The 27,189-nt window shown below is 44.5% G+C and overlaps 1 protein-coding gene across 5 annotated transcripts in view; it reads left to right on the top strand.

Moving 5' to 3' along the window:
• The first annotated feature begins 3,042 nt into the window (after positions 1-3,042).
• The window catches only part of RBM6 (RNA binding motif protein 6), a 67,904-nt gene continuing 43,757 nt past the window's right edge, over positions 3,043-27,189 (top strand). For 3 of the 5 annotated variants that reach the window (XR_004971666.1, XM_036333521.1, XM_036333522.1), the window contains exons 1-5: positions 3,043-3,202; positions 13,753-13,860; positions 16,475-17,753; positions 19,209-19,298; positions 20,574-20,643. Coding sequence is in view for 4 of the 5 variants with exons in the window: in XM_036333521.1 (XP_036189414.1) it covers positions 13,817-13,860; positions 16,475-17,753; positions 19,209-19,298; positions 20,574-20,643 (1,483 nt within the window). In the remaining variant the exon portion in view is untranslated. The remainder of the gene's footprint in view (positions 3,203-13,752; positions 13,861-16,474; positions 17,754-19,208; positions 19,299-20,573; positions 20,644-27,189) is intronic. The other 2 variants (XM_036333519.1, XM_036333520.1) reach the window with 2 other exon arrangements.

Here is a 27,189-nt window from a genome sequence, read left to right as displayed (position 1 = left end):
CCCCTAGCGGCTGGGCCCTGTGCCCCCATCCCAAGGAGGACACGGCTTTGGATCAGCCCTTTCATCGCTCGTACTTCTTGATCTTAGGCAGTAAATACAGCCTTACAGATACTATAAGCCCATGTAATTTTAAAAAATTCCAGATGCTTCCTCTGAAAACCCTCAATAATTACCTTAATGAAAAGGGCAAAGTACTCAGTAGCAGGAGCCTTGGACGAGTACAGACCTGGGTTTATCCCCACACCCTCCAGTTTCCTGCTGTGGGCAAATGACTTCGTCTTTCTGGGCTTTGGTTTCCTTAACTGGAAAAGGGTCTATCATAAGGTTATTGTGACGATTATTTATTTTTTAAAATATATTTTAATTGATTTCAGAGAGGAAGGGAGAGGGAGAGAGAGATAGAAACATCAATGATGAGAGAGAATCATTGATCGGCTGCCTCCTGCATGCCCCCTACTGGGGACTGAGCCTGCAACCCTGGCACATGCCCTGATCAGGAATCGAACCATGACTTCCTGGTTCATAAGTGGACGCTCAACCTCTGAGCCACTCCGGTCGGGCTACTGTGAAGATTAGATAAGATAACAAAATGCTAGCACAATGCCAGGCATATAGTGTGATGAAGGGTAGCAATTATTATTACCCAAGGACATTGGGACATAGGCAAGAATAATTAGTTCCTTAATACGGTTTACCTCTTTAGAGGATAAAGTACTCTCTGATGAGGAACAATGCATCAGTAATGACCCAGTTTGGCCTGGCTGGTGTAGCTTAGTAGTTGAAAGTTGACCTTGAACCAGAGGTCACATTCAATGGTTCAATTCCTGGTCACGGCACATGCCTGTGTTGCAGGCTCAATCCCTGGTAGGGGGCGTGCAAGAGTCAGCAAATCAATGAATCTCTCTCATCACTGATGTTTCTATCTCTCTCTCCCTTTCCCTTCCTTCATGAAATCACTCAAAATATAGATTCTTAAAAATGGCCCAGTTTGGGAAGGAAAGTCCAAGTACCCACAGTTCTTTGTAGCTGTTCCTCCTCTTCTCTGGACCCTCTTTAGTGCTGGTGTGCCCCGGGGCCCAGGGCTGGGACTCCGATCTGTCTGTACACACTCGCTCCCTTATGGCCTTGGCCTTCTCATCCAAGCCCAGGGCTTTAGATACCAGCACTAGATTCGTTGATACCGCCCAGATTTGCATCTCTAACTCTGACCTTTACTCTGAACTCCCGGCTGATGTATCCAACTGACAACCCCAGGTCCCACTAGGCATGGAAAACTCCCACTGACTCGTGCTCTTTCTACCAAAACTGCTCCTCCCACATTCTGCCCTCTCTTTCCTCATCCTAGTTGTCTCCTTTGACCACTGTGACCACACAAGTACCATCCTGTTGTGGTTATATTATCACAAGTCTCCTAACCGAATGCCCTGCTTATGACCTTCTTACCTTCGGCCTATTCTCCACACAGCAGCCAGTGGGATCCTATTGGCATGGAAGGCAAGTCATATTATTCTATTAGAGGCCCGCCCAATGCATGAAAATTCGTGCAAGAGTAGGCCTTCCTTACATTGGGGGATAGGGGAGGCTAGGGGACTGTCTAGGGCGGGGGGATAAAATGGACACATATGTAATACCCTTTGTAATACTTTAAGCAATAAAAAAAAAAAAAAAAAAAAAAAAAAAAGAGTAGGCCTTCCTTCCCCCGGCTGCCGGCATCGGCTTCCCTCCGGCCCTGGTCTAATTAGCATATTACCCTTTTATTATTATAGATTTAGAGCCTTCCAACAGCTTTCCATCTCCCTTCTTACAGAAACCAAACTGATTTCAGCAGAGGGTGTATATCTTGTTTAATAACCGCTCCCATCTGCATCTCCGCTAGGGCAGAACTTTTATAAGCTTTGGTTTTTCCCCTGTATCTCCAGCACCTGATACAGTGCTTGGCATACGGTAGGTACTTCATACAATTCTTGAAGAACTGACTTGCAGACAAGATGCCTGAAAAGTGGGAAGGTAACTTTAAAGACTGCTTACCCCAACCACCTTTTCTCTACAGATAAGGCTTTATTTGAGAATGCTTTATAGGTTTTTCTTGCAGCAGACTTCTTTCATCCCCTGAAATTGAATTTAGGCTATAAAATCAGGTTTCTTTCTCTAAGGATCCACTGACAGGGACACCAGGTGGCTGGAATCAGCAAGCATTTCAGGTGCAGACAATCCACCTGGCAGCCTGGAGCCGGCCACTGCAAGAGCATTCCCTAAAACTGCGATGCCCCGTGTCCCGCTAGAATGCTGATGTGCAGGCAGCTTCCAGCTTCTCCGTGACCTCGCGCAAGTCACTCTGGGCCAGTTTATTGCTGAGAACTAGTCAGGCCCCGTGGCAGCTGGGCTGATTCTCCTTCAGAGGCAGGGAGGGCTCCCTCCTGAACCTTAAAGTAGCTAACACAGCCTGGTATTTCCGGTCGGGAGATGCCTAGAGGGACGAACCCGTGTGACCACTGCTTCTCTGACTATCCTCGGCCTCGGGCTCCCTTTCTTTCCCTTCACAAGAAGGCAGCCTCGCCCTGACCGGTTTGGCTCAGTGGATAGAGCGTCAGCCTGCGGACTCAAGGGTCCCAGGTTCATTCAGGTGAAGGGCATGTACCTTGGTTGCGGGCACTTCCCTAGGGGGGGTGTGCCGGAGGCTGCTGTTCGATGTTTCTCTCTCATCAATGTTTCTAACTCTCTATCTCTCTCCCTTCCTCTCTGTAAAAAATCAATAAAATATATTTAAAAAAAAAAAGAAGGCAGCCTCGAGCTGCACGGGCCAGGGTGGTCCCCTCGCCCCCGGCCCCCGGCCGGACGAACCGTGGGAGCTGGAGGACCAGTGGCCGCCCACTAGAACCCAAGCCACACCCCACGCGGGTCCCACACACAGCGGCGGGAAAGCGTGCCCTCCCATTGGACGCCGACAAGCAGCGTGCCCTCACGCCCCGCCCCCGCAGACACACCTGCCCCGCCCCCCCACGCGCGGGGCACGGCGGGAGGGGAGTCGGCGCGACCCGCCGCTCTACTCCATATCCCGGCAGGCCGAGCGCTCCAGGCGGCGGCGCGGCGCCTTTGTGGAGGCAGCGGCCGGGCGCGGAGGAAGTTCCGGTCTCCGCGACACTGGGTCGGTGGCGGCGGCTGAGGATTCGGAGGAGCGGGCCGTGGAGGCCGCGCTGCCTCGGTAAGGACCGGGGCGGGCGGGTGGACGCGCTGGAGCCTGAGGGGAGGAAGCCTGCCTCCCAGGCCGCCCTGGACCTCGAGGGCCCGCGCGGCCTGGACGCTGCGGCTTCGGGGTCGCGGGGCGGCCGCGACTTGGCTCGGGAAGGAGAGAGCCGAGCGCTGGTGTGGAGAGCGAGGCGCCGCCCCCGGGAGGAGCGCCCCGGAACGGTCGCGGGCCTGGGGCGGGCCCCGGCCGGGCGGTAGGATTACCGGTCCGGCCTCGGGGCGGCCGGCTTGCGAGTCGGGCACTGACGCGTGGTGGCGGGTCGGGGCTCCGGGTCTGCGGGGCCGCAGGCGGCCGGGCCTTCGGCTCCTTCCTTTTTCCTGCTTTTCCGAGGTGTCGCTCGAGGGGGAGTCTTCTGTGCCCAGCACGTAGCCCGGCTCTCGGACCCGGACGGACACGAGCGGGCTCGGCGGGACCCCACCGGGCGCGAGAGCTCCGGCCCCGACGTCCTGGGCAGTAGAACCCGGAGGCGGGGCGGGGGCTGGTGGGTTCTGCGCCCGTTGGACGAATGTGGGGAGAGCGGGATTTTCCCTCGTAGCCCCTCTTTTCAGATTTTAGATCCCGGCTGGCTTTGCCAGTGGGTTTCCTTCCAGCTGGAGAAGGGACGCGTGGCTGCCGCGTTCCGCTCGGGGAGCGCGTTTCCCATAGGAAGGGCCTGGTCTGGCAGGGCCGGTCCGCTGCGAGGGTAACCGTGCCTTTTGCGTGTTCCAGGTGGTTGCTTGGGAAGGTCAGAGGGGCAGGATGTGGGTGAAGGAGTCCCGCAGACTCCGCTGCGCCCGGTCGCCTGGCTCGGCTTCTGGACTCGGGAGTGTGGCCTGGGTCTGTTGTCCGCTCCCTGTTGAGTGACGCCACCCGCGTGGATGGTTTCATCGTGTCGGCCTCAGCGAATTGTGCGGGCTGTGGGGAGGGGTGTCCCGAGCCGGTGAGACACGTAGGCCTGGCAGAGCCCGCAGTCACTCCTGAGTGGTGCCCACCGGGTTGGTGAGGCAGTGGAACCTGCACCTCGCCTCGTGGACTGGCCCCCGGGAGGTGCCTGACCCGGGAGTGGGCACCAGGTCTCTCCGTCCTGCACATCTGCAGCGTCCTTCGTTCCTCAGTGCCGTTGCCAGACCTGGGTGCTTGTTGCCTTTTGTATCCTAGGTTCTGGGAGCCTCTCAGAGGAGGACTGTCCAGGGGGGAGCTTACCAGGTGAACCCACCGTCTTATTGCCTGTGCTCGGGGGCGAGGTTATGTTCCTCTGCCAGTGGTTATTGTTTTACTGGTGGTCATCATGACTTAGTTCAGAGTGACATTGAGATGAAAACTATGGGAAAGTTTTGAAATTCTAAAAATCGTGTCATTTCTTGGATGGGTTCTTCTAGCTAAACACCAAGTGCTTAGAATTAATTTTTCTGTTAGAGGCCGCCCCTCCCTCCCCCCCCCCCAACTGTAGGCGCTCTAGAATGTGATAGTGTTTGATTCCCTGGCGACTCCACTAACTCGGGGACATTTGGCAAATTACCTAATTTCGGTTTCTTCAATATGTGAAATGAGGTTAAGAAATGTAGCCACCTCACAGATTGTTGTGAGGTTAATGTAATACATGTGAGCCGCCACTGTTACTTTTTTTACAGCTTTGTTGAGATAGGATTCACACATCTGACAGTTCACTTATTTAAGGTGTATAAGTCATGTTTTTTGCATATCACTATTTTTTTTTTTTTTTTACAACGTTATGATAGCCCTGGCTGGTGTGGCTCAGTTGGTTGGATGTCATCCGTGCACCAGAAACATTGCCAGTTTGATTCCTGGTCAGGCACATACCAAGGTCATGGGCCCCATCTCAGTGGCCCCGTGCAGGAGGCAGCTGATCAGTGTTTTTCCCTCTCTCTTCCTCTCTCTCTAAAAATCAATTTAAAAAATTTTAAAAGTTGTGATATATAGTAACAAAATTTACCATTTAAACCATTTTTTTTTATTTTATTTTTTTAATTATTTTATTGATTTTTTTACAGAGAGGAAGGGAGAGGGATAGAGAGTTAGAAACATCAATGAGAGAGAAACATCAATGAGAGAGAAACATCAACCAGCTGCCTCCTGCATACCCGCTACTGGGGATGTGCCAGCAACCAAGGTACATGCCCTTCACCGGAATCGAACCTGGGACCCTTCAGTCCGCAGGCCGATGCTCTATCCACTGAGCCAAACCGGTTTGGGCTAAACCATTTTTTTAATCCTCACCTGAGGATATGTGTATTGACTTTTTTATTTTATTTTATTTTTTTAGAGAAGAAGCGGGGAGGGAGAAAGAGAGAGAAACATCAGTGTGAGAGAGAAACTGATCAGTTGCCTCCTGGATGCTCCCTCACTGGGGATTGAACCCGAAACATAGGTATGTGCCCTGACCTGGAATTGATCCCACACCTTTTTCGTGCACAGGGTGATGCTCCAGCCAACTGAGCCACATGGCTGGGGCATCATTTAAACCATTTTCTAAAAAATAGATTTTTATTGATTTCAGAGAAGTAGGGAGAGGGAGAAAGAGAAACATCAATGATGAGAGAGAATCGTTGATTGGCTGCCACCTGCATGCCCCCTACTGGGGATGGAGCCCACAAACTGGGCATGTGCCCTGACTAGAAATGAACTGTGACCTCCTGGTTCATAGGTTGATGCTCAACCACTGAGTAACACTGGCCAGGTGGCTATTGAAGCCATTTGTGTGTTTTTTTTAACAATGTGAATTTTTTTTTTGCCGAAACCAGTTTGGCTCAGTGGATAGAGCGTCGGCCTGCGGACTGAAGGGTCCCAGGTTCGATTCCGGTCAGGGGCGTGTGCCTGGGTTGCGGGCATATCCCCAGTAGGAGATGTGCAGGAGGCAGCTGATCGATGTTTCTCTCTCATCGATGTTTCTAACTCTCTCTCTCCCTTCCTCTCCGTGAAAAATCAATAAAATATATTAAAAAAAAAAGTGAATTTTTTTTTAAAGAGAGATTTTATTTTTTATTTTATTGATTTTTTACAGAGAGGAAGGGAGAGGGATAAAGAGTTAGAAACATCGATGAGAGAAACATTGATCAGCTGCCTCTTGCACGCCTCCTACTGGGGATGTGCCTGTAACCAAGGTACATACCCTTGACTGGAATTGAACCTAGGACCTTTCCGTCCACAGGCTGATGCTCTATCCACTGAGCCAAACCGGTTAGGGCTGTTTGTTTGTTAATGAGCACTTTTTTCTATTGATTTTTAGAGAGAGTGGAAAGGAGAGGGAGAGACACAGAGACACAACGACTTGAGGGAGAGACAGAGAGACACAACGACTTGAGAGAGAGACATTGATTTCTGGCCTCCTGCATGTGCCCTGACCAGGGCCAGGGAACAAGCTGTAACTTGTATGTGCCCTTGACCGGAATCAAATCCAGGACCATTCAGTCCGAGGGCTGATGCTCTATCCACTGAGCCAAACCAGCTAGGGCTAACCCATTTAGTTACATTCAGAGTGTTCATTACACGCACAATATAGTGCAATCACCACTATTTCCAAAACTTTTTCATCATCCCAAACATAAACTCTAACCAGTAAGCAAATAACTCCCATTTCCCCTACTGCCAGCACCTGGTAACATCTGATCTATATCCTCTTTCTGTGCATCTGCCTGTTCTGGGTACTCCATGTAAGTGGGATCAGAGTTCATTCATGTCATAGCATGTATCCAAACTTCATTCCTTTTTTTAAAATCTAAAAACAAAATTTTGATTGAGGTATGATTGATATCTTCATCTTTTTTAAAAAGTATATTTTTATTGATTTCAGAGAGGAAGGGGGAGGGAGGGAGGGGGGGAGGGAGGGAGGGAGGGAGAGAGAGAGAGAGAGAGAGAGAGAGAGAGAGAGAGAGAGAAACATCAGTGATGAGAGAGAATCATTGATCAGCTGCCTCCTACACGTTCCCTATTGGGGTTCCAGCCCGCAACCCCGGGCATGTGCCCTTGCTGGGAATCAAACCTGGGTCCTTTAGTCCACAGGCCGACACTCTATCCACTGAGCCAAACCAGCTGGGGCTCTTCATTCTCTTTTAAGGCTGAATAATATTCTTTTGGTATGTATGGACCATGTTTTATCTCTGCATTTGTTGGTAGACGTTTGGGTTGTTCCCTCCTGTTGGCTACTGTAAATAATGCAGCTATGAATATGGGTATCCAAGTATCTCTTCCTGTCCCTCTTTTCAATTTTTTGGGGCATATACCTAGAAGTGGGTCATAGGATAATTCTGTGTTTAGGTTTTGAGGAACTGCCATTCTGTTTTTCCACAGCATTTGCAACATCATTTTACATTTCCATCAGCAATGCACAAGGACTCCAGTTTTTCTACATCTTTGCCAATACTTGTTATTTTCTCTGTGTTGGTTGTTTGTTATTGTTGTTATTAATCCTCACCTAAGGATTTTTTTCCATTGATTTTTAGAGTGGAAGGGAGAAAGGGAGGAGGGAGAAAGAGACAGACAGAGAGAGAAACATCACTGTGAGAGAGACACATCAATTGGTTGCCTCCTGCACTCCCTCTGACCGGGAATTGAACCCTCCACCCTTTGGTGTGCTGGCCGCTGCTCTAACCATTGCGAACACCGACCAGGGCCCTTTGATAAAGTCCAGTTTGTCTATTTTTCTTTTGTTGCCTATATTTTTGGTGTCATTCAAGAGATCATTGCCAAATCCAATGCACGAAGCTCCCCCTTTTAACTTTTGTATCTGATGTTCGTTAAGGGTCCCACTCCATTCTTTTGCATGTGGGTATCCAGCTTTCCTATGACCATTTGCTGAAATGTGTCCTTTCTCCATTGCATGGTCTTGGCACCCTTGTTGAAAAATCCCTTGACACCATATATGTGAAGGACTCAGAGATATTAGTCACAACAGCTAAGAGATGGAAGTAGCCCAAGTGTCCATCAGTTGATGAATAGATAGAATGTGTGAATAGGTATATTCATACTATAGAATGTTATTCAGTCTTAAAAAGGAGCCCGGCCAGCATGGCTCAGTGGTTGAGTGTTGACCTATGAACCTGGAGGTCACGGTTTGATTCCCTGTCTGGGCACAGGCCTGGGTAGCGGGCTCGATCCCCAGTAGGGGGCGTGCAGGAGGCAGCCAATCAATGATTCTCTCATCATTGATGTTTCTATCTCTCTCTTCCTCCCCCTCCCTCTCTGAAATCAATAAAAATAAAAATAAAAAGGAATGAAATTCTAATAGATTCTGCAATATGGATGAACCTTAAAGACAATATACTAAGTGAATAAGCCAGTGACAGAAGGACAAATATTGTATGATTCCACTAGTATCATGAGAGGTACATTAGGGTGGTCAAAATTATAGAGACAGCCCTGGCTGGTGTGGCTCAACCTTGTCTTGTGCACCTGGAGGTTGCTGGTTTGATTCCTGGTTAGGGCACCTGCTGAGTGGCAGGCTTAATCTCCAGTAGGGGGCATGCGGGTGGCACCTGATCCATGTTTCTCTCTCATTGATCTTTCTCTCAAATGAATAAAAACATTTAAAAAATCATAGGACAGAAAATAGAATGTTGGTTGTCAAGGGCTCGGTAGAGGGGAATGGGGAGCTCCTGTTTAATGGATATGGAGTTTTAGTTTTGCAAGATGAAAACAGTCCTGTGGACGGATGGTGGTGATGGTTGCACAGCGGTGTGGATGTACTTCATGCCACTGAAATGTATACTTAAAAGTGGCAAATAGCAAGTTTTACAATGTGTATTTTACAACAATTTTTAAAAATACGTAATTTTAAAATCAGAATGGATCTTATTGATTCCACTTTCCCATGTCCCGTTTCTTACTGACTCCTCTTCCACTTGACCAAAAGGCACCTCTCTATTAGAAATCAGACGGAAGTAAACTACTTAATTGAGGAAAGCCCTTCAGGACACCAAACAATGTTTATATCCTACTGAAGGCTGTTTGGCTTCTTTCCATTTTCAGAGCTATTATGAATAAAGCTGTTATAAACATATTTGTACAAGTATTTTGTTTTCATTTACCTCAGCTAAATACTTAGTGGAATTACTGCGTCTTAGAGTGACATTTGTCAGAGCAATTCTCAAGTACTTGTACTATTTTGCCATCTTTCCAGCAATGTATGAGAGTTCTGGTTCCTGGAAACCCATGTGTATTTGATTTAGTGAGTCTTTTTGCTAATTTTAGCAGTTCTAGTGGGTGCGTATTGTGATTGTGGTTTTCTTTAGGACTAATAATAGCATTTTCCAGGTACATGTTGCAGATATTTACTCCCCGTTCCCTAGTTTGCCTGCTCATTTTCGTAAACAGAGTCTTCTGAAGAACAGGTTCTCATTTTAATCTCTATGGTAGTGCTTCCCGGACCTTTCCTAGGAGTGTCTGCTGACACCACGCTCAGGGAGACTTTCTCCTCTGGTTTCTTTTAGAAACTTATTGTTTAGCTGCTACATTATGTCTGATCCATTTTCAACTAATTTGTTTTTCTAATTAACTTTTTTTTTTTTATATATTTTATTGATTTTTTACAGAGAGGAAGGGAGAGAGATAGAGAGTTAGAAACATCGATGAGAGAGAAACATCGATCAGCCGCCTCCTGCACATCTCCCTACTGGGGATGTGCCCGCAACCCAGGTACATGCCCTTGACCGGAATCGAACCTAGGACCTTTCAGTCCGCAGGCCGACGCTCTATCCACTGAGCCAAACCGGTTTCGGCCTAATTAACTTTTTTAATATATATTTTTATTCATTTCAGAGATGAAGGAGAGGGAGAGAGAGATAGAAGCATGGGAGAGAATTTTTAAACAATTCTCTCTCATATGGTGAGAGAGAATCATGGATCGGCTGCCTCCATGCCCCCACTGGGGATTGAGCCCACAACCCGGGCATGTGCCCTTGACCGTAATCAAACCTGGGACCCTTCAGTCCACAGGCCGATGCTCTATCCACTGAGGCAAAGCAGCCAGGGCTTCCAATTAACTTTCTTTTCTTTTTTGTTTTGTTTTATTGCTTAAAGTCTTACAAAGGGTATTACATATGTCTCCTTTTTCCCCCCACCCTTGACAATCCCCTGGCCTCTCCTACCCCCCAGTGTCTTATGTCCATTGGTTATGCTTATTTGCATGCATATAAGTCCTTTGGTTGATCTCTTACCCCTCCTCCTGCCCCCCCACCCTCCCTGGCCTTCCCGCTGTAGTTTGACAGTCTATTCGAGGCTGCTCTGCCTCTGTATCTATTTTTGTTCATAAGTTTATAATGGTCTTTATTATCCATGAATGAATGAGATCATGTGGTATTTTTCCTTCATTGACTGGTTTATTTCACTAAGCATAATGCTCTCCAGTTCCATCCATGCCATCGCAAATGGTAAGAGTTCCTTCTTTTTTACAGCAGCAGAGTATTCCATCGTGTAGATGTACCACAGTTTTCTAATCCATTCATCTACTGATGGGCACTTAGGCTGTTTCCAGATCTTAGCTATGGTGAATTGTGCTGCTATGAAAATTAACTTTCGATTGTGGTATGGTGGTCCACAAAGCAAGTGCCATCAGTGGGGAATCAGGATGTGATTCTGGAGATGGAGCCTGAGAAAGTGCTGCCACATCCAGAGAAGGCAGCGGCATGCAAACTCCCACTTCAGTCTGAAGCCCTGTAATTGGAGGGAAGACACGTAAAATCTTAGTGGGAATTTTTTGGTGGGGATAAGAGTGCTATCAGCAGCACTAGTTCCAATAGTACATTTTAAAATTGCTTCTGGTCTTTTTTTCTTTTCAATTTATTTATGTATTTTTAAATATATTTTTGTTGATTTCAGAGAGGAAGGGAGAGGGGGAAGAGAGAGATAGAAACATCAATGATGAGAGAGAATCATTGATTGGCTGCCTCCTGCACATCCCCTACTGGGGATTGAGCCCACACCCTGGGCATGTGCCCTTGACTGGAATTGAACCCGGGACCCTTCAGTCCGCAGGCCAACACTCTATCCACCGAGCCAAACCAGCTAGGGCTTTATGTATTTATTTAGAGAGGGGGGAACATCCGTCTGTTGCTCCACCCATTTACGCATTCACTGGTTAATTCTTTATATGTATATATTTTTTATTGATTTCAGAGAGGAAAGGAAAGGGAGAGCGAGATATAAACATCAATGATGCGAGAGAATCATTGATCAGGTGCCTCCTGCACGCCCCCTACTGGAGATCGAGCCTGCAACCCGGGCATATGTCCTTGACCAGAATCAAATCTGGTCCCCTTCAGTCCGCAGGCCGACGCTCTATCCAGTGAGCCAAACTGGCTAGAGCTCATTGGTTGATTCTTGTATGTGTCCTGACTGGGATCCAACTTGCAACCTTGGCATATCGGGAGAACACTAACGTACTGAGCTAGCTGGCCAGGCTAGAGCTGCTATTGTTTAAAAATTCATGGTTGGGGCCCTGACCCAATAGGTCAGTTGGTTAAAATACCCTCCCAGTATCCAAGGTTGCATGTTCAATCCTGGTCAGGGCACATACAAGAATCAACCACTGAATGGAACAACAAATTGATGTTTCTCTCTCTCTCTCTCTCTCTCTCTCTCTCTCTCTCTCCCTTCCTCCTCCTACCTCTTGCCCTCCCTCCTGCCCTCTCCCTACTTCTCTCAAATCAATAAAAAACATTTTCTAGTTGGCTAGGTGTTCAAACCAACCTTTGCCTTCTGTGCCCTGTTTATGCTTTTAGCTGACTGTCCTTTGGGGCCCAAAGCATTTATTTTGGAAAAAAATTAGTGTTTAAAGCAGAATAAAGCTGCTGCATACCACAGCCAACAAATAGAATAGGACCCTAAGCATGTGCCCTGACCAGGGATTGAACCAGCGACCTCTTGGTTCAAGGGTCGACGCTCAACCACTGAGCCACACCACTGGGCTGCTTTTTTTTTTAAGCACTTGTTCATCTAATATTTTAAAAAAGATTCCCTTGAGTGCCAGGAGTTCAAACAAACCACACCAGCAAACAAAAAAGAGAAAAGCAGAAAATGAACTCGTCTCTGCTTCTGCAGATTGGTTTTGTGATGGGGCACTCCCTCAGCACCTGGCTGTGCTTGCTCCAAGCCTAGGGATTAGCCCAGGTCAAAGCTTCTCAAGTCTTGTCTGATCATGTGTCTTGCCTGGGTATGCATGTGGCTTTCTACATTTTTCCGTATACATGTTGCCTTGAAGTGTCCTTATTTCCCAAAGTTTTTCACCCCAACTTCTCTAAATAGCCTATATAATAAAAGCCTAATATGCAAATGGACCGAATGGCAGAACCCCCAGTGGAACGACCGGTCGCTATGACATGCACTGACCACCAGGGGGCAGACGCTTAACACAAGAGCTGCCCCTAGCCCACAGGACCCAGGCCGGCCAAGGCAGGTGCCAGTGGGGGGGCCCCTGATCGCCCCGCTGGTCACCCCATAGATTGGCTCTGATCGCCAGCTAAGCCTAGGGACCCTACCCATGCACGCATTTCATGCACCCGGCCTCTAGTGTGAGACTATAGTTTGCTTTGTAGCTTTTATTAGCAATGCCTGCTGCTTCCCCCGACTCCCCTACCACAGAGTTCTGAGTTAGGTAAAATAGAAACAAGCACCTTGCATCAGTCCTTCAGATATCCCCCAGACAGGTTAGAACAGATGTACACAAAAATTCACAAATCAGGTTTCCTTTTGATTTGATGGAGGAAGGTGGGAACTGGGCTGCCACTACTTCAAGACTAAAACCACTGCCATGTTAGAGAAGGCATGGGGCAGGGATGAGTAAAGACATAAAACTTTCCTATTATTTTGAAGATGCTTTTTCTTGAATGAGCATTTGCTTTGTTGTTTTAAACCTTTGATTGTTTTCTAACGCTCCAACAAAGTTGATTCAGACAGTTACTGCTTTTGGGGGGGAATGCCTTCGTCTGTCATTTTACTGACCTATAGGTTATCTTTTCACCCTCTCGATAGTGTACTTGGATGCACTAAAGTTTTTAAAATTGATGAAGTGTCCTTCATCTGTTTTGTCTTTTGTGCCTTTGATGTCATTAAGAAACCATTGCCAAATCCAAAGCCATGAAAGTGTGCCTCTTTTTTAGTAGCTGCAGCAAAGGTCTACCAATGACTTCTTAGCTTCTCTTGGGTTATGTGCCCATCTTCAGAGCATCACTGTGGTGAGGGTACTAGACTATTGTGGTTGGCCAGGCTGGATGGTGTAGGACTGGTGCTCATGCTGATTAAGATGCTGTTTCTAGAATGGCTACTAGAAAAATTAGTCAGTATTTATAAATGTGAAGCATTCTTAGTACACTGAGAAGTTTGTAGTGGCCTGGAATATGCATTTCTAATTTTAAAAATATATTTTTTTGTTATAAGTTAATAAATGAATGTTGAAAAGTGACTTCCAAAAATATCCCTGCTGCTGTGGTCCCTCATAAGGTAAGCAGGAGAAAATTAGGTTAGCTTTACTTCATATTCTAATGTTCTCATTTTATGTGGCTTGTTTTGTACAGGTACTGCTATAACCAACATTTGGTAGTGAAAGGATCTGCTTATTGGGCCCTCTTGACTTAAGAGATGTGGGGGGATTCTCGATCTGCTAATAGAACAGGACCTTTTCGGTAAGTCTTAAAATAATGAATATTGAAATTGTTAATATATTAATGATATAGTATAACATTTTTACGGATTACCATTAACGGGGATATTTTGGTGTGTGTAGAAATAGCTCTGGTTTTTAAAAAATAAAAACATTTAAAAATTTTTAGTCATTTCTGAAGTGATTCTGAGACTAAATATCCAGCATGCCAAGTGTTTTGTGTTTTAGCATTTTATTTATATTTATGAATGACTACTTTACAAGTAAGGCTGTTTCTTATAGAATTAACCCGTTCTGATGGTTTAGGTAAGCCATCAGAAATGTTAGGTAACTTTAGCTCTGTTGCCTAACTTTCTAAAATTTTCAGAACATTTTTTTCTTTGACCAACTTACCATTTATATTTCCTCACCTTAATTTTAGTTTAACTATAAGTCATTACATGCTTTTTAAAAAAATGTATTTTTAAATTGATTTCAGAGAGGAAGGGAGAGAGAGAAACATCAATGATGAGACAGAATCATTGATCGGCTGCCTCCTACACGCCCCACACTGGGAATCGAGCCACAACCTGGGCATGTGCCCTGAGGAGGAATTGAACCATGACCTCCTGGTTCATAGGCCAATGCTTAACCACAGAGCCACGCAGGCTGGGCTATTACATGCTTTTTAAAAGATCTTTGACTAGGAAATATAATTTATAAAGGGGGACTAATTTGGATTTTTTTAAAAGGTACTTGTAGGAAAATGATATTATATATCATTTTAATAACTTCTTAAATTTTTTTTTTATTTGGCTAAAAATTATTTTCATAGCCACTGCTATTTTATATTAATAGAACTGTTTCTTGAATAGTCTACATATAATACAGTTCTAACAACCCTAATGCAGTACATTATTCTAGAACTATTGATCGTCTCAACTTAAGAGGGTAAGATAATCCTTAGGGCAGTATTTAAAGACAGTGTTGGATGTGTTCTGGTCAGAAAACGTAGTTTTAGATATCTTAGCACTTGCCCTTAAATCCTCCTGCAAGCTAACCATTGGGATTTGAGTGGTTTTAAACATGGGAGACATTAGAGTTAGTGGTACTGTCCTAATTTTAGTGTTAAATTGTTATTACTTACGAAGAACATTTGAACTTGCTTCTCTTATGTTGAAACATATAGACATAACTAATGTTAATGAGAACTCACGGAAGTCATCATGTTCTGAAGATTCATTAAATATGCATAACTCTGATGTTTAGGTTGCTGCTGTTAAATTCCTATTTAAGAGAGGGTTTGGCATTGTAACTGTTTCTCTTGAACTGAGTGACCCAGCATCAGTCCTGTGAATCTGTCTAGTGTAATGGTGCAGTCTGAGTTCAGAGGGGTCGTATAATAGAACCTGTATATTCTGGGACGAGAGGGCTGCTGAGTTGGACTTGGCTCTCTTAATATTTTTGTTTTACTGCTAAATAGCAGATAACCCTTCAGATCATTTTTAACCCTTCAGATCATTTATGTTTTCCCTTTTCACATCCTCCTATTCCCCTCAAAGTCAAAATTCTGGGTGCCTAATTGTTTACCTAAACTCTCTAAACTTTCATCAAAGCCAAAACAATGTGAAACGACCTGGGAAAAAAATAAAAGTAAAGTGACCTGGAGGAGGTTAGGCAAAGGCGGAGTTGGGTAGCATAAAAGATTGGGCCAGTTATCATTTATCGCTTGAGTTCTGTAAACTGAGAATATGACTTTAATACTATACTATTTTAAAATATGCTTATTACCATGAAAAATTAGCATAAAGCATTAGAATCTGGAATAGCAGCTTTATTCGGGACATGTGAATAATGCTTGAAGGCCTAACGCTGTCTCTAGGTCCCCTTCAGCGTTAAGCTCCTCCATGCTGTTGTTTGGCTTAGTCAACGTACACATGCTCCGTGGCAGGGCTCACACTGCCGGCTGTGATGCCCGGGGGAGCTGCAATAGCAGGGACCCCGTGCGGGTGCTTCTAGGGGGAGCCACTGGAGACCTGGGATTTAGAAGCAGCCAGGGCTGGCGCTCAGCTGGCGTACAGCAGTGTGCTCCTACTGGTTATTTCCAGCCAGTGTTTCTTCATTTGGGGCCTGCATCCATTCTGATTGGGTGGTGTCCGTGCTGTAGCTGTAATCACATATTTTGGAATGTTCCTCCTGTACGCAGCAATGAGGAAGACACCTCCTGAAACTTACTGTAAGAAATTTACAGTGCATTGATTTTTTTGATGTATAGGAATCATCATGTTGATCTTGGAATTCTAAGTTCCCTGGCAATAGGAAATGGAAATTTCTGTAGCGTGTCACCATTGCTAGCTTATCTGGTGTTGCGGATTTTCCCTGTTGCAGGACTGGGTGAAAGCTTTTTCTGCAGCAGTCATGTTGAAAACCTTGTGTTGACTTTCCTCGTGTTCTGAAATGGGAGCGTAAAAGTTTACTCCACCACTTCGTCCTAAAATAGCAAACCCTTGCTGTTTCTGCAGATCTAGGACCTTGTTACAGAACTCTGCCAAAAAAAATATATTTACAGAAGAATGTGCTGTGATTAGAGAAGAATGTGCTGGTGTGTAGATTTGAAACTCTGGACAATATGAATAACGCTGTCTTTGTTTCTACAGTGGGAGCCAAGAAGAAAGGTTTGCTCCCGGGTGGAACAGGGATTATCCTCCTCCTCCCCTTAAGAGTCATGCTCAAGAGAGACACTCTGGCAACTTTCCTGGCAGAGATTCACTTCCCTTTGATTTCCAGGGGCATTCGGGGCCTCCCTTTGCAAATGTAGAGGAGCACCCTTTCAGCTACGGAGCTAGAGACGGACTGCTTGGTGACTACCCAGGAGGGGAGGGATCCGGACATGACTTCAGGGGGGGAGATTTTTCATCTTCTGATTTCCAGAGCAGAGATTCATCACAGTTGGACTTCAGAGGTAGGGACATACATTCTGGGGATTTTCGGGATAGAGAGGGACCACCTCTGGACTACAGGGGTGGCAATGGGACTGCTGTGGATTACAGAAGCAGGGAAACATCTCACATGAACTACAGAGACAGGGATGCTCACACTATCGACTTCAGAGGTAGGGACGCTCCTCCACCTGACTTCAGGGGCCGGGGTGCTTATGATTTAGATTTCCGAGGCCGGGATGGAGCTCATGCAGATTTTAGGGGAAGGGATTTGTCAGATTTGGATTTCAGGACCAGAGATCAGTCTCGTTCTGATTTTAGGAACAGAGATGTATCTGATTTGGACTTCAGGGACAAAGACGGAACACAGGTGGACTTTAGAGGCCGAGGTTCAGGTACTAGTGATCTCGACTTTAGGGACAGGGAGACACCACACTCAGATTTCAGAGGTAGACACCGGTCCAGGACTGACCAGGACTTTAGGGGCAGGGATGTGGGAACGTGTATGGAATTTAAGGGTAGGGAGATGCCCTCTGTGGATCCAAATATTTTGGATTACATTCAACCCTCTACACAAGACAGAGAACATTCTGGTATGAATGTGAACAAGAGAGAAGAATCCACACATGACCATACAACAGAAAGGCCTGCTTTTGGCATTCAGAAGGGAGAATTTGAGCTTTCAGAAACGAGAGAAGGAGAAACACAAGGGGTAGCCTTTGAACATGAGTCTTCGTCAGACTTTCAGAACAGCCAAAGTCCACTTCAAGACCAAGACAAGTCGCAGCCTTCTGGAGGTGAAAAGCAGAGTTCTGATTCTGGTTTGTTTAAAGAAGAAGGTGGTCTGGACTTTCTTGGGCGGCAAGACACGGACTACAGGAGCATGGAGTACCGTGACGTGGACCACAGGCTGCCAGGGAGCCAGCTATTCGGCTATGGCCAGAGCAAGTCCTTTCCAGAGGGCAAAGCTCCTCGAGGTGCCCCACCGGAGCTTCAGGTATGTCAGCGGAGTGAATGGCTTTTTGCTTTTTCATAGGCTTTTCTGAGGGATGAAGTGTAAAGTTCAGGACCATTAGTCCTGGCTCTCTCCTTGTATAACCATTAAAAAGCAAAATGTGTCCTCAGGGATGGAACGTACATCTCCACAGAAAGGGCCCTCAGCTCAAATCATATTTTTGATGTGTGTTTATTCAACATTTTGCTTTATGGTGCTGATTTAAATGCCTTGGAATGATTTACTTTGAAAGTATCTGTTTTTGTGAGTTGATTCTCTCAACTTTTGCAGAATCAGGCCTTGTGGCTGTTTTGTGATCATTTTCTTATTTAAATTTATTTAGGAAGTACCCAGGAATCTTTCTGTAGTCACGAGGAGGTGATATGAATGTTGCAAGTATCTTCTTGCAGCTAAATCAGTTGATTAAATGTTGAATTTCACCCGGCTGGTGTGGCTCAGTTGGTTGAGTGTCGACCTATGAACCAAGAGGTTGCCGGTTCAATTCCTGGTCAGGGCACATGCCCGGGTTGCGGGCTCCATCTCTGATGGAGGGCATGTAGGAGGCAGCCGGCCAGTGTTTATCTCTCTCTCTCTCAAAATCAATTAAAAAACATTTTAAAAAATGTTGAATTTCTCTCTGTATATAATATATAATCTAACATACATATAATATAAGCAAGGAGAGTTATGTTTGCAGTTGGACAATGAAAATATTATCTTTTTAACTAGATTTTACCCATGTCTACTCAGGTTTCTGTTATTTTAGACAGTAATCCTAAGTCATGCTAACCCAATAATAGCTTTTGAGAATGTTAGAGGTGAGTGACCATATAATTTATTGTTCAAATTAGGACACTTTCAAGAGTAAAAGAGAATACTATTGACAGTTATTCCAGGACAGTAGACATAACTGGGAAGTGTGGTCCCTTAGTATTAGGAGACTTTTTCTCAAAAGTTAAATTCTTGATAAAAATTTTGAAATAAAGAGAAATCAGTTGGAGCTGAGACTTTTATGAATATGGAAAATGCAGGTTTCTCGGAACTGAACTGAGTAGTATGTTCAGATGGCACTTTTTGACTTTGTTCTGGTATTTGTTTATAGATCTGGCTTAAATTTTTTTCCTGTTTTCTCATTCAAGAAAAGAAAATGATAGTCTTGAGAATGTTTTATTTGTGTGTTTTTTTCCTGATTATAAAAGTCCTGTTCAGTGTTGTTTCGCTTAACATTCTGCTTTATGCTTTCAAGCCTCCTTCACTGAGCCTTGGTTTTAGGACAGGTGTATTCTAATGATTTGAGATCAAATTTTGGCACACAGAAAAACAAAAAATTACCGTTTTTCACAGCTTCATATGATGCAAGCCAATTTGATTTTTGATTCTGAGTACCTGTATTTTACGTTCAGTTTCATTTTGTACTAACATATTCATTTCTGAATAATCTTTTATTCTGGGTTCAAGGATCAAGATTATAGGACTGGCCCAAGTGAGGAGAAAGCAAGCAAGCTTATTCGATTAAATGGGGTGCCTGAAAATGCCACAAAAGAGGAGGTAAGTGTCTTTTTCTTTTCATTGTTCTTTTTGCTTTTTATTTTTTTGGTCAGTTAAAAATTGTTTTTTAAACTTTATTTTGAAAAATTACAGATTCACAAGAAGGTGCAAAGCAGGGGTCCTCAAACTTTTTAAACAGGGGGCCCGTTCACTGTCCCTCAGACCGTTGGAGGGCCAGACTATAGTTTAAAAAAAAAACTATGAACAAATTCCTGTGCACACTGCACATATCTTATTTTGAAGTAAAAAAACAAAACGGGAACAAATACAATATCTGTATTTGCATGTGGCCCGCGGGCCGTGGTTTGAGGACCCCTGGTGCAAAGAAATGTGCAGGGAAAGCCCTGGGTGTTCTTCCCCCGGCTCCGGGCCGTGTTCGCATCTTGTATTAGCAGCAGAGCAGCTCAGCCAGGAAACTGGCTTTGGCACCATCACCGAGCTCACTCAGCTTTCACCAGCTGTGCGTGTGCTCAGTGAGGTACGAGTTGTAGAAAATATGAAGGCAGTGATCGCAGTCCTGAGGCCTGATCATCACTGTCAGAGCAAACAGGACTCAGTGTTCATCCTGTGCCAGGCGCGATGTGATGCTCACAGCATTGGTTCATTTAAATATCACAGCATCCTGTGGGTAGGCGCTCTTACTCCACTCACTTCGGATATTAAGCGATTTTGCATGCGAGGCACTGAGCGCAATAGCAGTGAATATTATAAAGCCACTGCCTCTGAGGTTAATAAAAAAGCAAAAGGGAGATGACCTCAGGCAGTGATCAGCGCTCTGAAGAAAGCCAACGTAAGCTCTAGAGCGCCCTGGGTGAGGACTGTTTCCGATCGGGTAGTTAGGAGGCCATCCCCGAGGAAGTGACATTTGAGCCAGGACTGAATGCAGGGAGAGGACAACCCGTCCAGAAGATGGGGAGAGATCTGACCAGGCTGAGGAGGTAAGGCCATGGCCCTGGATTGAACGAGTCGGTGTATGCCGTCTGTTTAACAGGAAACCGGCCATTGCAAGGCTCCTCAGCAGGTGAGCAGGAGAGACTCGGGCCGATGGCAGGGCTCGAGCGTGAGCTCAAGACAGTTCTGCTCTCTGCCTTCTTTCTGTATTGGGGGACTTTTGAGGCATTAGATGAGACTCATTCAATGGTCTTTGAATGCCAAAGTTCATTTATAAAGTAATCATAGTTTTAAATTATGTCAAGTAAAAACCAGGATAGAAAATATAATATTCAGTATTTGATTATGATTTGTATCATCATTGTAAGTACCATATTCTTGCAGATTCTTAACGCCTTTCGGACTCCTGATGACATGCCTATAAAGGACGTGCAGCTGAAGGGGTATAACACAGGTGAGCTTCTTGTTGCGCATGTGGCCTTGGGTCAGGAAGGGACTTTGTCAGATCTCTGCAATGTGTGCCACTCAAAAAACCAAAAAACATTTAAGAAACCACCATTAAGATTCCCGGAAGCCTCTGTTGGTGCCTCCAAACAACAGCCAGCTTTAGTCTCCGCTGGGATTCTTTGTGGATGCTTTGTCCAGCGGGTGAGGATGCGCGCCCCAGTTCTTCTGAGTGCCTGGGAGATAGAAAGGGAGCGCTGCAGGGCTTCTCCCTGAATACATTTCATGGAATTAGCTCATGAAGCTGGCTGTTTATGTTCTTCATGGTGGGAGGGTGTTTACAATGGAGCCTAGTAGGATTTAATAAACTTACTGTATGTAAAAGTTTATGTCTTATTGCTTCAGCATGAAATTACAACTTTCCAGAGAAATTGTACAAATTAGTAGTTTCTTTCCAGTCTTGCTTGGAGAACAGAGTCCTGCAATAACTAGTTTGTTGAAATCCATAAATAGATCCAGAAGAACTGTCTCTTTGACCTCTGTTCTGTGGTCTTAACTGCAGGTTAAACTTTTCAGAATATCCTCCTAATATTTGAGAGTACCAAGTTTCATCAGTTCCTTCAAATCTTTTTTTTTTAATTTAATTTTATTATTTGAAGTATTACAAATAGTAGTACATATGTCTCCCCCCCCCCCCCCCCCATTGACTTCCCCGCGCCTCCCCTACCCCCCAGGACATGCTTACTAGTACGGAAATGTAGTCAAAAGGGAAGTGCCAAACACTTAAAGTCTTGACCAATATTTTTAGGACTACATAATATGAAATGGCTTAAAAATAAGATAATATTTAAGTGATCTAACTTGCAGAATTTTACATGGAAGAAAGTAGAGCATTAATCTTTTCACAGAATTTAGATTTCAGTAATCCAAGTTAAGGAACTCTTCAACCAAGAGCATGCCATATTTTTGAGGATATAGTTTACTTTTAAACAGTTTACCATGGAATAAAATTTTTGCTTTAACTAGATAGCTGCTTCTTCAGATTGGTTCTGCAGAGGGAAACTATCCACAAAAATAAATTTTTCTGTTTGAAATAGTCTGGTGCTGAAGTAAATTTACATTAAATCTAGAAATACCTTTTCTGTAATTTGAGAACACACTCAGAAGCATTATTTCTCAGAAAGCTAATCATTTCTTTGTTTTAAAAGCAACTCTGAATTTGTGGAAACATGACTAAGCGTTCCTCTGTTCTTGCATACTTCACCTACCGTTTTTATTTGTTTTGCACGTGTCTTACACACACTTTCGTGGTTTACTGTTATCTTTGGGGGTTAGAGTGTATAGGCTGCAGTCGCTTTTTAACTGCAATAGGGCAATAACCTCAGCTTTCATCTTGGTTTATGCATTGCTTCCAGTGCCTAATAGGCACTGGCCTATTTAGGAAAGTAGAGATATCTTTTTTTTATTTTTTTATTGTTTAAAGTTTTACATATGTCTCCTTTCCCCCCCACTGATTCCCCTGCCGCCCCCCCGCCACTCCCACCCTCAAGGGCAAGCCCCCACTGCCCCAGTGTCTGTGTCCATTGGTTATGCTAATACGCACGCATACAAGTCCTTTAGTGGATCTCCCCCACCCCCGCCATTTGTCTCTGGATCTATTTTTGTTCATCAGTTTATGTTGATCATTTTATTCCACGTATGAGTGAGATCCTGTGATACTTATCTTTCTCCGACTGGCTTATTTCGCTTAGCATAATGCTCGCCAGTTTCACCCGTGCTGTTGCAGGAAAGTAGAGATATCTTGATGCTAAAATAACAGCAATTTAAACTCTTCATTTCTTTAGTACTTACTGGTTTTCTGTCTATGTTGTCAGATTTATTAGCAGAGTAAGACACACTATACAGAAGTTCCTAAATGTGCTGGCTGTGGTAGCCATTGGAATCATAACGGGCTGACCAAAGGCATTGACATGCATGTGAAATCATTCAGGACGTTGGTTTAGAAAAGTACACCTTTCAGGAGCTGCAGTCCTTTCTTGGCATTTTCTTATACGAAGTGATAATAGTGGGTAGATAGATTTCTTTTTATAATGAAAGGATTAGATTACCAGTCCCATACTGTCCGTATTTCATCTCTGTGTGGCAAGTAGGGTGAACTTTGGAAAACACCGGTTAGATCATGTTACACCCTTGCCTCCCACCTCACTTGGAAGAAATTCCCAACTCTGCCCTGCATGAGCCGGCCTTTGGCTGTTCGGCCTCATCCTGCCCTGCTCTCCACCTTTCTTCTTGTGCTCTGGCCAGCCCGACCTTTTCTCTCGTCCTTGACCAGTACAGGCTTCTTTCTCTGTCGGGGCCTTTGTACTGCTCTTCCCTCTGATCCTCACTTGTCTTCTGGGGTTTGGCTCTTGGCTTCAGGTTCACTTCGCAGAGGCCTTGCCTCACCGCACCAATCTAAAATCCCCCTTCGTCATTTTTCGTTATATCCTAGTTTATTGTCATAGGATCCATCACTGATGTTTTTCTCAGGGGTTTTGTGTGTCTTATTTCTCCCTCTGGACAGTTCGCTCCGGAACAGCAGGAGCCTGTGTGTCTTGGTCCGTCCTAATCCTAAGTGCTTACACCTGAGGGGTCCCAGTGCGCACGGGAAGAATGTGCTTGGGACAGTCAGGGTTAGAGAACTTTAACCTTTACTTCTAAAAAGATTGTGTGTGAATTTCAGTAGAAAAGGTGATTTTATAAATGGCAGTCACTTTTCTAAAGCTGCCTGCTAACCTGCAGAGACCATCAGGATTGCTATTGCTCACAAGAGGGGTGAGTGGGGTGGGGCTCACCCTTTAGTTGATGTAATGGGGAGCCAGTCTATAGCAGATTCATCACAGACTCCAGTGAGAGCCTTGGAATCTCTCTCTCGTTCAGAGCTGTGTAAGGACAGGGCCACGACTTTGATCCCAAATCTGCGGGTTCGGATGAGTGCATAAATGTTTCTGAATATGGAAAGGTAATGCAATGTATAGATCATATATGAATTAATACCCTAGTGCAGCAGTTCTCAACCTGTGGGTCGCGACCCCTTTGGCGGTCAAACGACCCTTTCACAGGGGTCGCCTAAGACCATCCTGCATATCAGATATTTACATTACGTTTCATAACAGTAGCAACATTACAGTTATGAAGTAGCAACAAAAATAATTTTATGGTTGGGTCACAACATGAGGAACTGTATTTAAAGGGGCAGAAGGTTGAGAACCACTGCCCTAGTGGGATGTATATTAGACATAATATTTCTAGAGCAAAATGTATGACTACTCTCACTAAGAGGACTTAAAAAAAGACTAGGAGGAGACAGTATAGTGGAGATCTGGATTTGTCTCCAGATGACTTGACTGAAAATATACCAAAAACTTGATATTTAAGAAATTTTTGGATTTTGGAGTTCCATATAAGGGATTGTGCACCTATATATGCTGCGTATATTTGAATTTTTCTTTTGCCATTTTCAAATACATTATACCCCCTTCATTGTAAAGCACCTTGAGTTACATGATTATATTCCTGGGGAAGTATCAGAGTGAAATGTCTGTCGGTGACCGGACAAACTCCTGTGCGTGCATACAGTGCCACGCTCCTCAACAGCAATTGAAGAAACTGCTCATGCCTGTGGCAACAGGGATAAGTCTCATGGCATCACGCTGAGTGCAGGAAACGACTCAGAGGCTGTGCACACTGACATGAAGGGAAACGAAGCCCTGAAGATGCTGCGATTTATGCGCATGTCCACTGTTAGACAATCCCTTGGGGCAGAAGCTGGGGAGGGGGCTGGTGAGTAGGACTTCACAGCTCTGCTGAGGTCAAGTGACTAGATAATGTCACTTAAAAAAGCACACAAAAGAATCAGCCCTGGCTGGTGTGGCTCCGTTGGTTGGAGTGTCATCCTGTGCACTGACGGGTTGCAGGTTTGATCCCTGCTCAGGGCACATGCCAAGGTTGTGGGTTTTATCTCCAGTCAGGGTGCATACGGGAGGCAACTAATTGTTGTTTCTCTGTCTCTCCCTCTCCCTCTCCCTCTCTCTCTCTAAAACTCAGTTTTTAAAAAATGAATCGAATGTTCCTGAACGATGGTGACAGGGTAGAGAAATCATTGCATGGTATAAGCTTCATTAGGTTTCTCCTCATAACCTATCAGCTGGATTTGTGCCACAAACTAAATGATTTCCTGCCTTTGCTTGCCTCCAAATCAAAGAAGACATTAGTCATGCTGTCTGTCTTCTATCACACTCCATGCTATAAAAATTCCTGGCAGCAATGTAGATTATGTATGAATTGGTGGTTAAATAATATTTGTCTAAATATTGAGATGTGTATGTGCAAACTCTGGAAATAAAACATTGGATGAGTAGAACCTACGAAGAAAATTTCCCCAAAATGGTACTGTCACACTCAAGTTTAGTTTTGAAAACTGTTTAGTAGTGTTATGTTGAGGGAGTAGAGTTTTCTATTTTGTTGTTCATATCATTATAAGTCAGGGGTGGGCAACCTTTTTGTGAGTGCGTGCCAAAACCAGCAAAATCTCTGACTCAAAATTCTTCTGCGTGCCAACCCTAATTTTTTGAGAACGTGTTACGCCTACTTGATATCTCTTAAGGTGTACGTATGTGAAGAACCTTGAAGAAATAATAAAATTCATTCAAGCGACAAAAACACAGTATATGATGATGAAAAATGTATTTATTTTTTAATGTGTACATGTACACTGATAGTCCGACAGAAAACTTTATGACTTCGTTTGATATTATCAGTGGGGCTTTTGCTGCTGCGTCACTGATGACAGAGATTTTACATCAGGTTTCTATTTTCGTGACCTTCAGAGATATGCACGAGCTACTACTTTCATCCGTCAGGCTACTCCTATTACGAGATTTAACAAAATCCGTCACTGAGAACAAAGATTCACAAGCGTATGTGGATGAAACCAAAACACTGGTCGGCTCTAGGAAGGCAGGGAGAGTTAAGGCAGAGGCATAGAAATTGCTCTTCCCCTCTCTCGTCAATCCATGCCTATGGTCTTTAAGATAACTTGTTATGTAAAATTATTTATCTAAGATGCACCTACACTGAATTTATCTGAAAAATAAAAAAGTCGATATTAAAAAAATTGTAAATGGAAGATAAGAGAGGGTTTCGCGTGCCAGCAAAAGTTACTGGCGTGCTATGTTTGGCACGCGTGCCAGGGGTTGCCCACCCCTGTTATAAGTAATTTAAAATTCTATATTTGTTAGAAAATGAAAAAATTTTCATTTTAGCTTTTGGACTAATACCAAACCCTAGACAGTGCTCACTTTTCATACAATGAATATCTTGGCAAATGTACAAGCATATCTGATGAAATGGACTTTTTTTGGGGAAACCTTAATCGAAAATAGTCCTGTATTTTATTTTATTATTATTATTTTTTTATTTAAAAAAAATTCCATTTAATAGTCCTGTATTTTAAAATGGCTGCTTGGAGGACAAGTGCTGTCAGTTAAGTTCCTGATCATGGTAGTGCTTGCCGTTGAACTTGGCAGAAAGTGGGCGGGGGCAAACTTCAGGTACATTGAGAGGCAGAGGTTTGAGCATGTTCAGGAATGCATCAGTGGAAAGCAGTGTTTGTCTCCCATGTCATAGGCACAGAGATGATGAGAGATTTTTTTTTGCTCCTGAACCAACCAATCCTGGCACCAAGTGGTCATCCTGTAATTCAGTTCAGTTCTGACACTACCCAGAGGTAGCATCAGACCCCATAGGTTTAAGGGCTCAGTCCTGTAAGGCTGCCCTTACTTCAGGTGCCAGTCACACATGTACCGAGATCACCCACACTTCTGCTGGAGGGTCTCATATCCCCCCTTCAGGTTTGAGAATGTGCTAGAATGGCTCACAAGATTCAGGAAAACAGTTTATTGTAAAGGACCAAGTGAAGAGGTATGGAGGTTCATAGGTCTGCAAGTATCCTTGAATATGGATTTGTAAACCAACCTGGAAGCTTTCCAAACGCCATCATTTATGGAGGTTCCATATGTAAACATTATTGATTAAGTCATTGGTCATTGATCATTGACTCGATCTGTAGCCCTTTTTCTCCCTGGAGTTGGGGAATGAGGTTGAAAGTTCCAAGCTTCTGATCAGGGCTTGGTCTCTCTGATGACCAGTCTCCATCCTGGAACTATCTATCAAGAGTCGCCTCATTAGAACAAAAGACAGTCATATACCCTTATCGCTCAGGAAATTCCAAGAGTTTTAGGAATTCTGCGGCAAGAAACTGGAACAAAGACCAAATATGTATTTTTAAAAATATTTTTTTATTGATTTTAGAGAGAGTGAGAGAGAAACATCAGTGATGAGAGGGAATCATTGATCGGCTGCCTCCTGCACACCCCCTACTGGGGACTGAGCCCGCAACCCAAGCTTGTGCCCTTGATCGGAATTGAACCTGGGACCTTTGAGTCAGCAGGCCGACGCTCTATCCACTGAGCCAAACCAGCCAGGGCCCAAATATTTTTTGATGATACCACAGATG

Source organism: Myotis myotis, unplaced genomic scaffold (assembly GCF_014108235.1).
Source record: "Myotis myotis isolate mMyoMyo1 unplaced genomic scaffold, mMyoMyo1.p scaffold_m19_p_13, whole genome shotgun sequence".
Taxonomy (NCBI): domain Eukaryota; kingdom Metazoa; phylum Chordata; class Mammalia; order Chiroptera; family Vespertilionidae; genus Myotis; species Myotis myotis.
The sequence above is the reverse complement of the archived record's forward strand: the minus strand, read 5'-3'. Positions and strand labels throughout refer to the sequence as shown.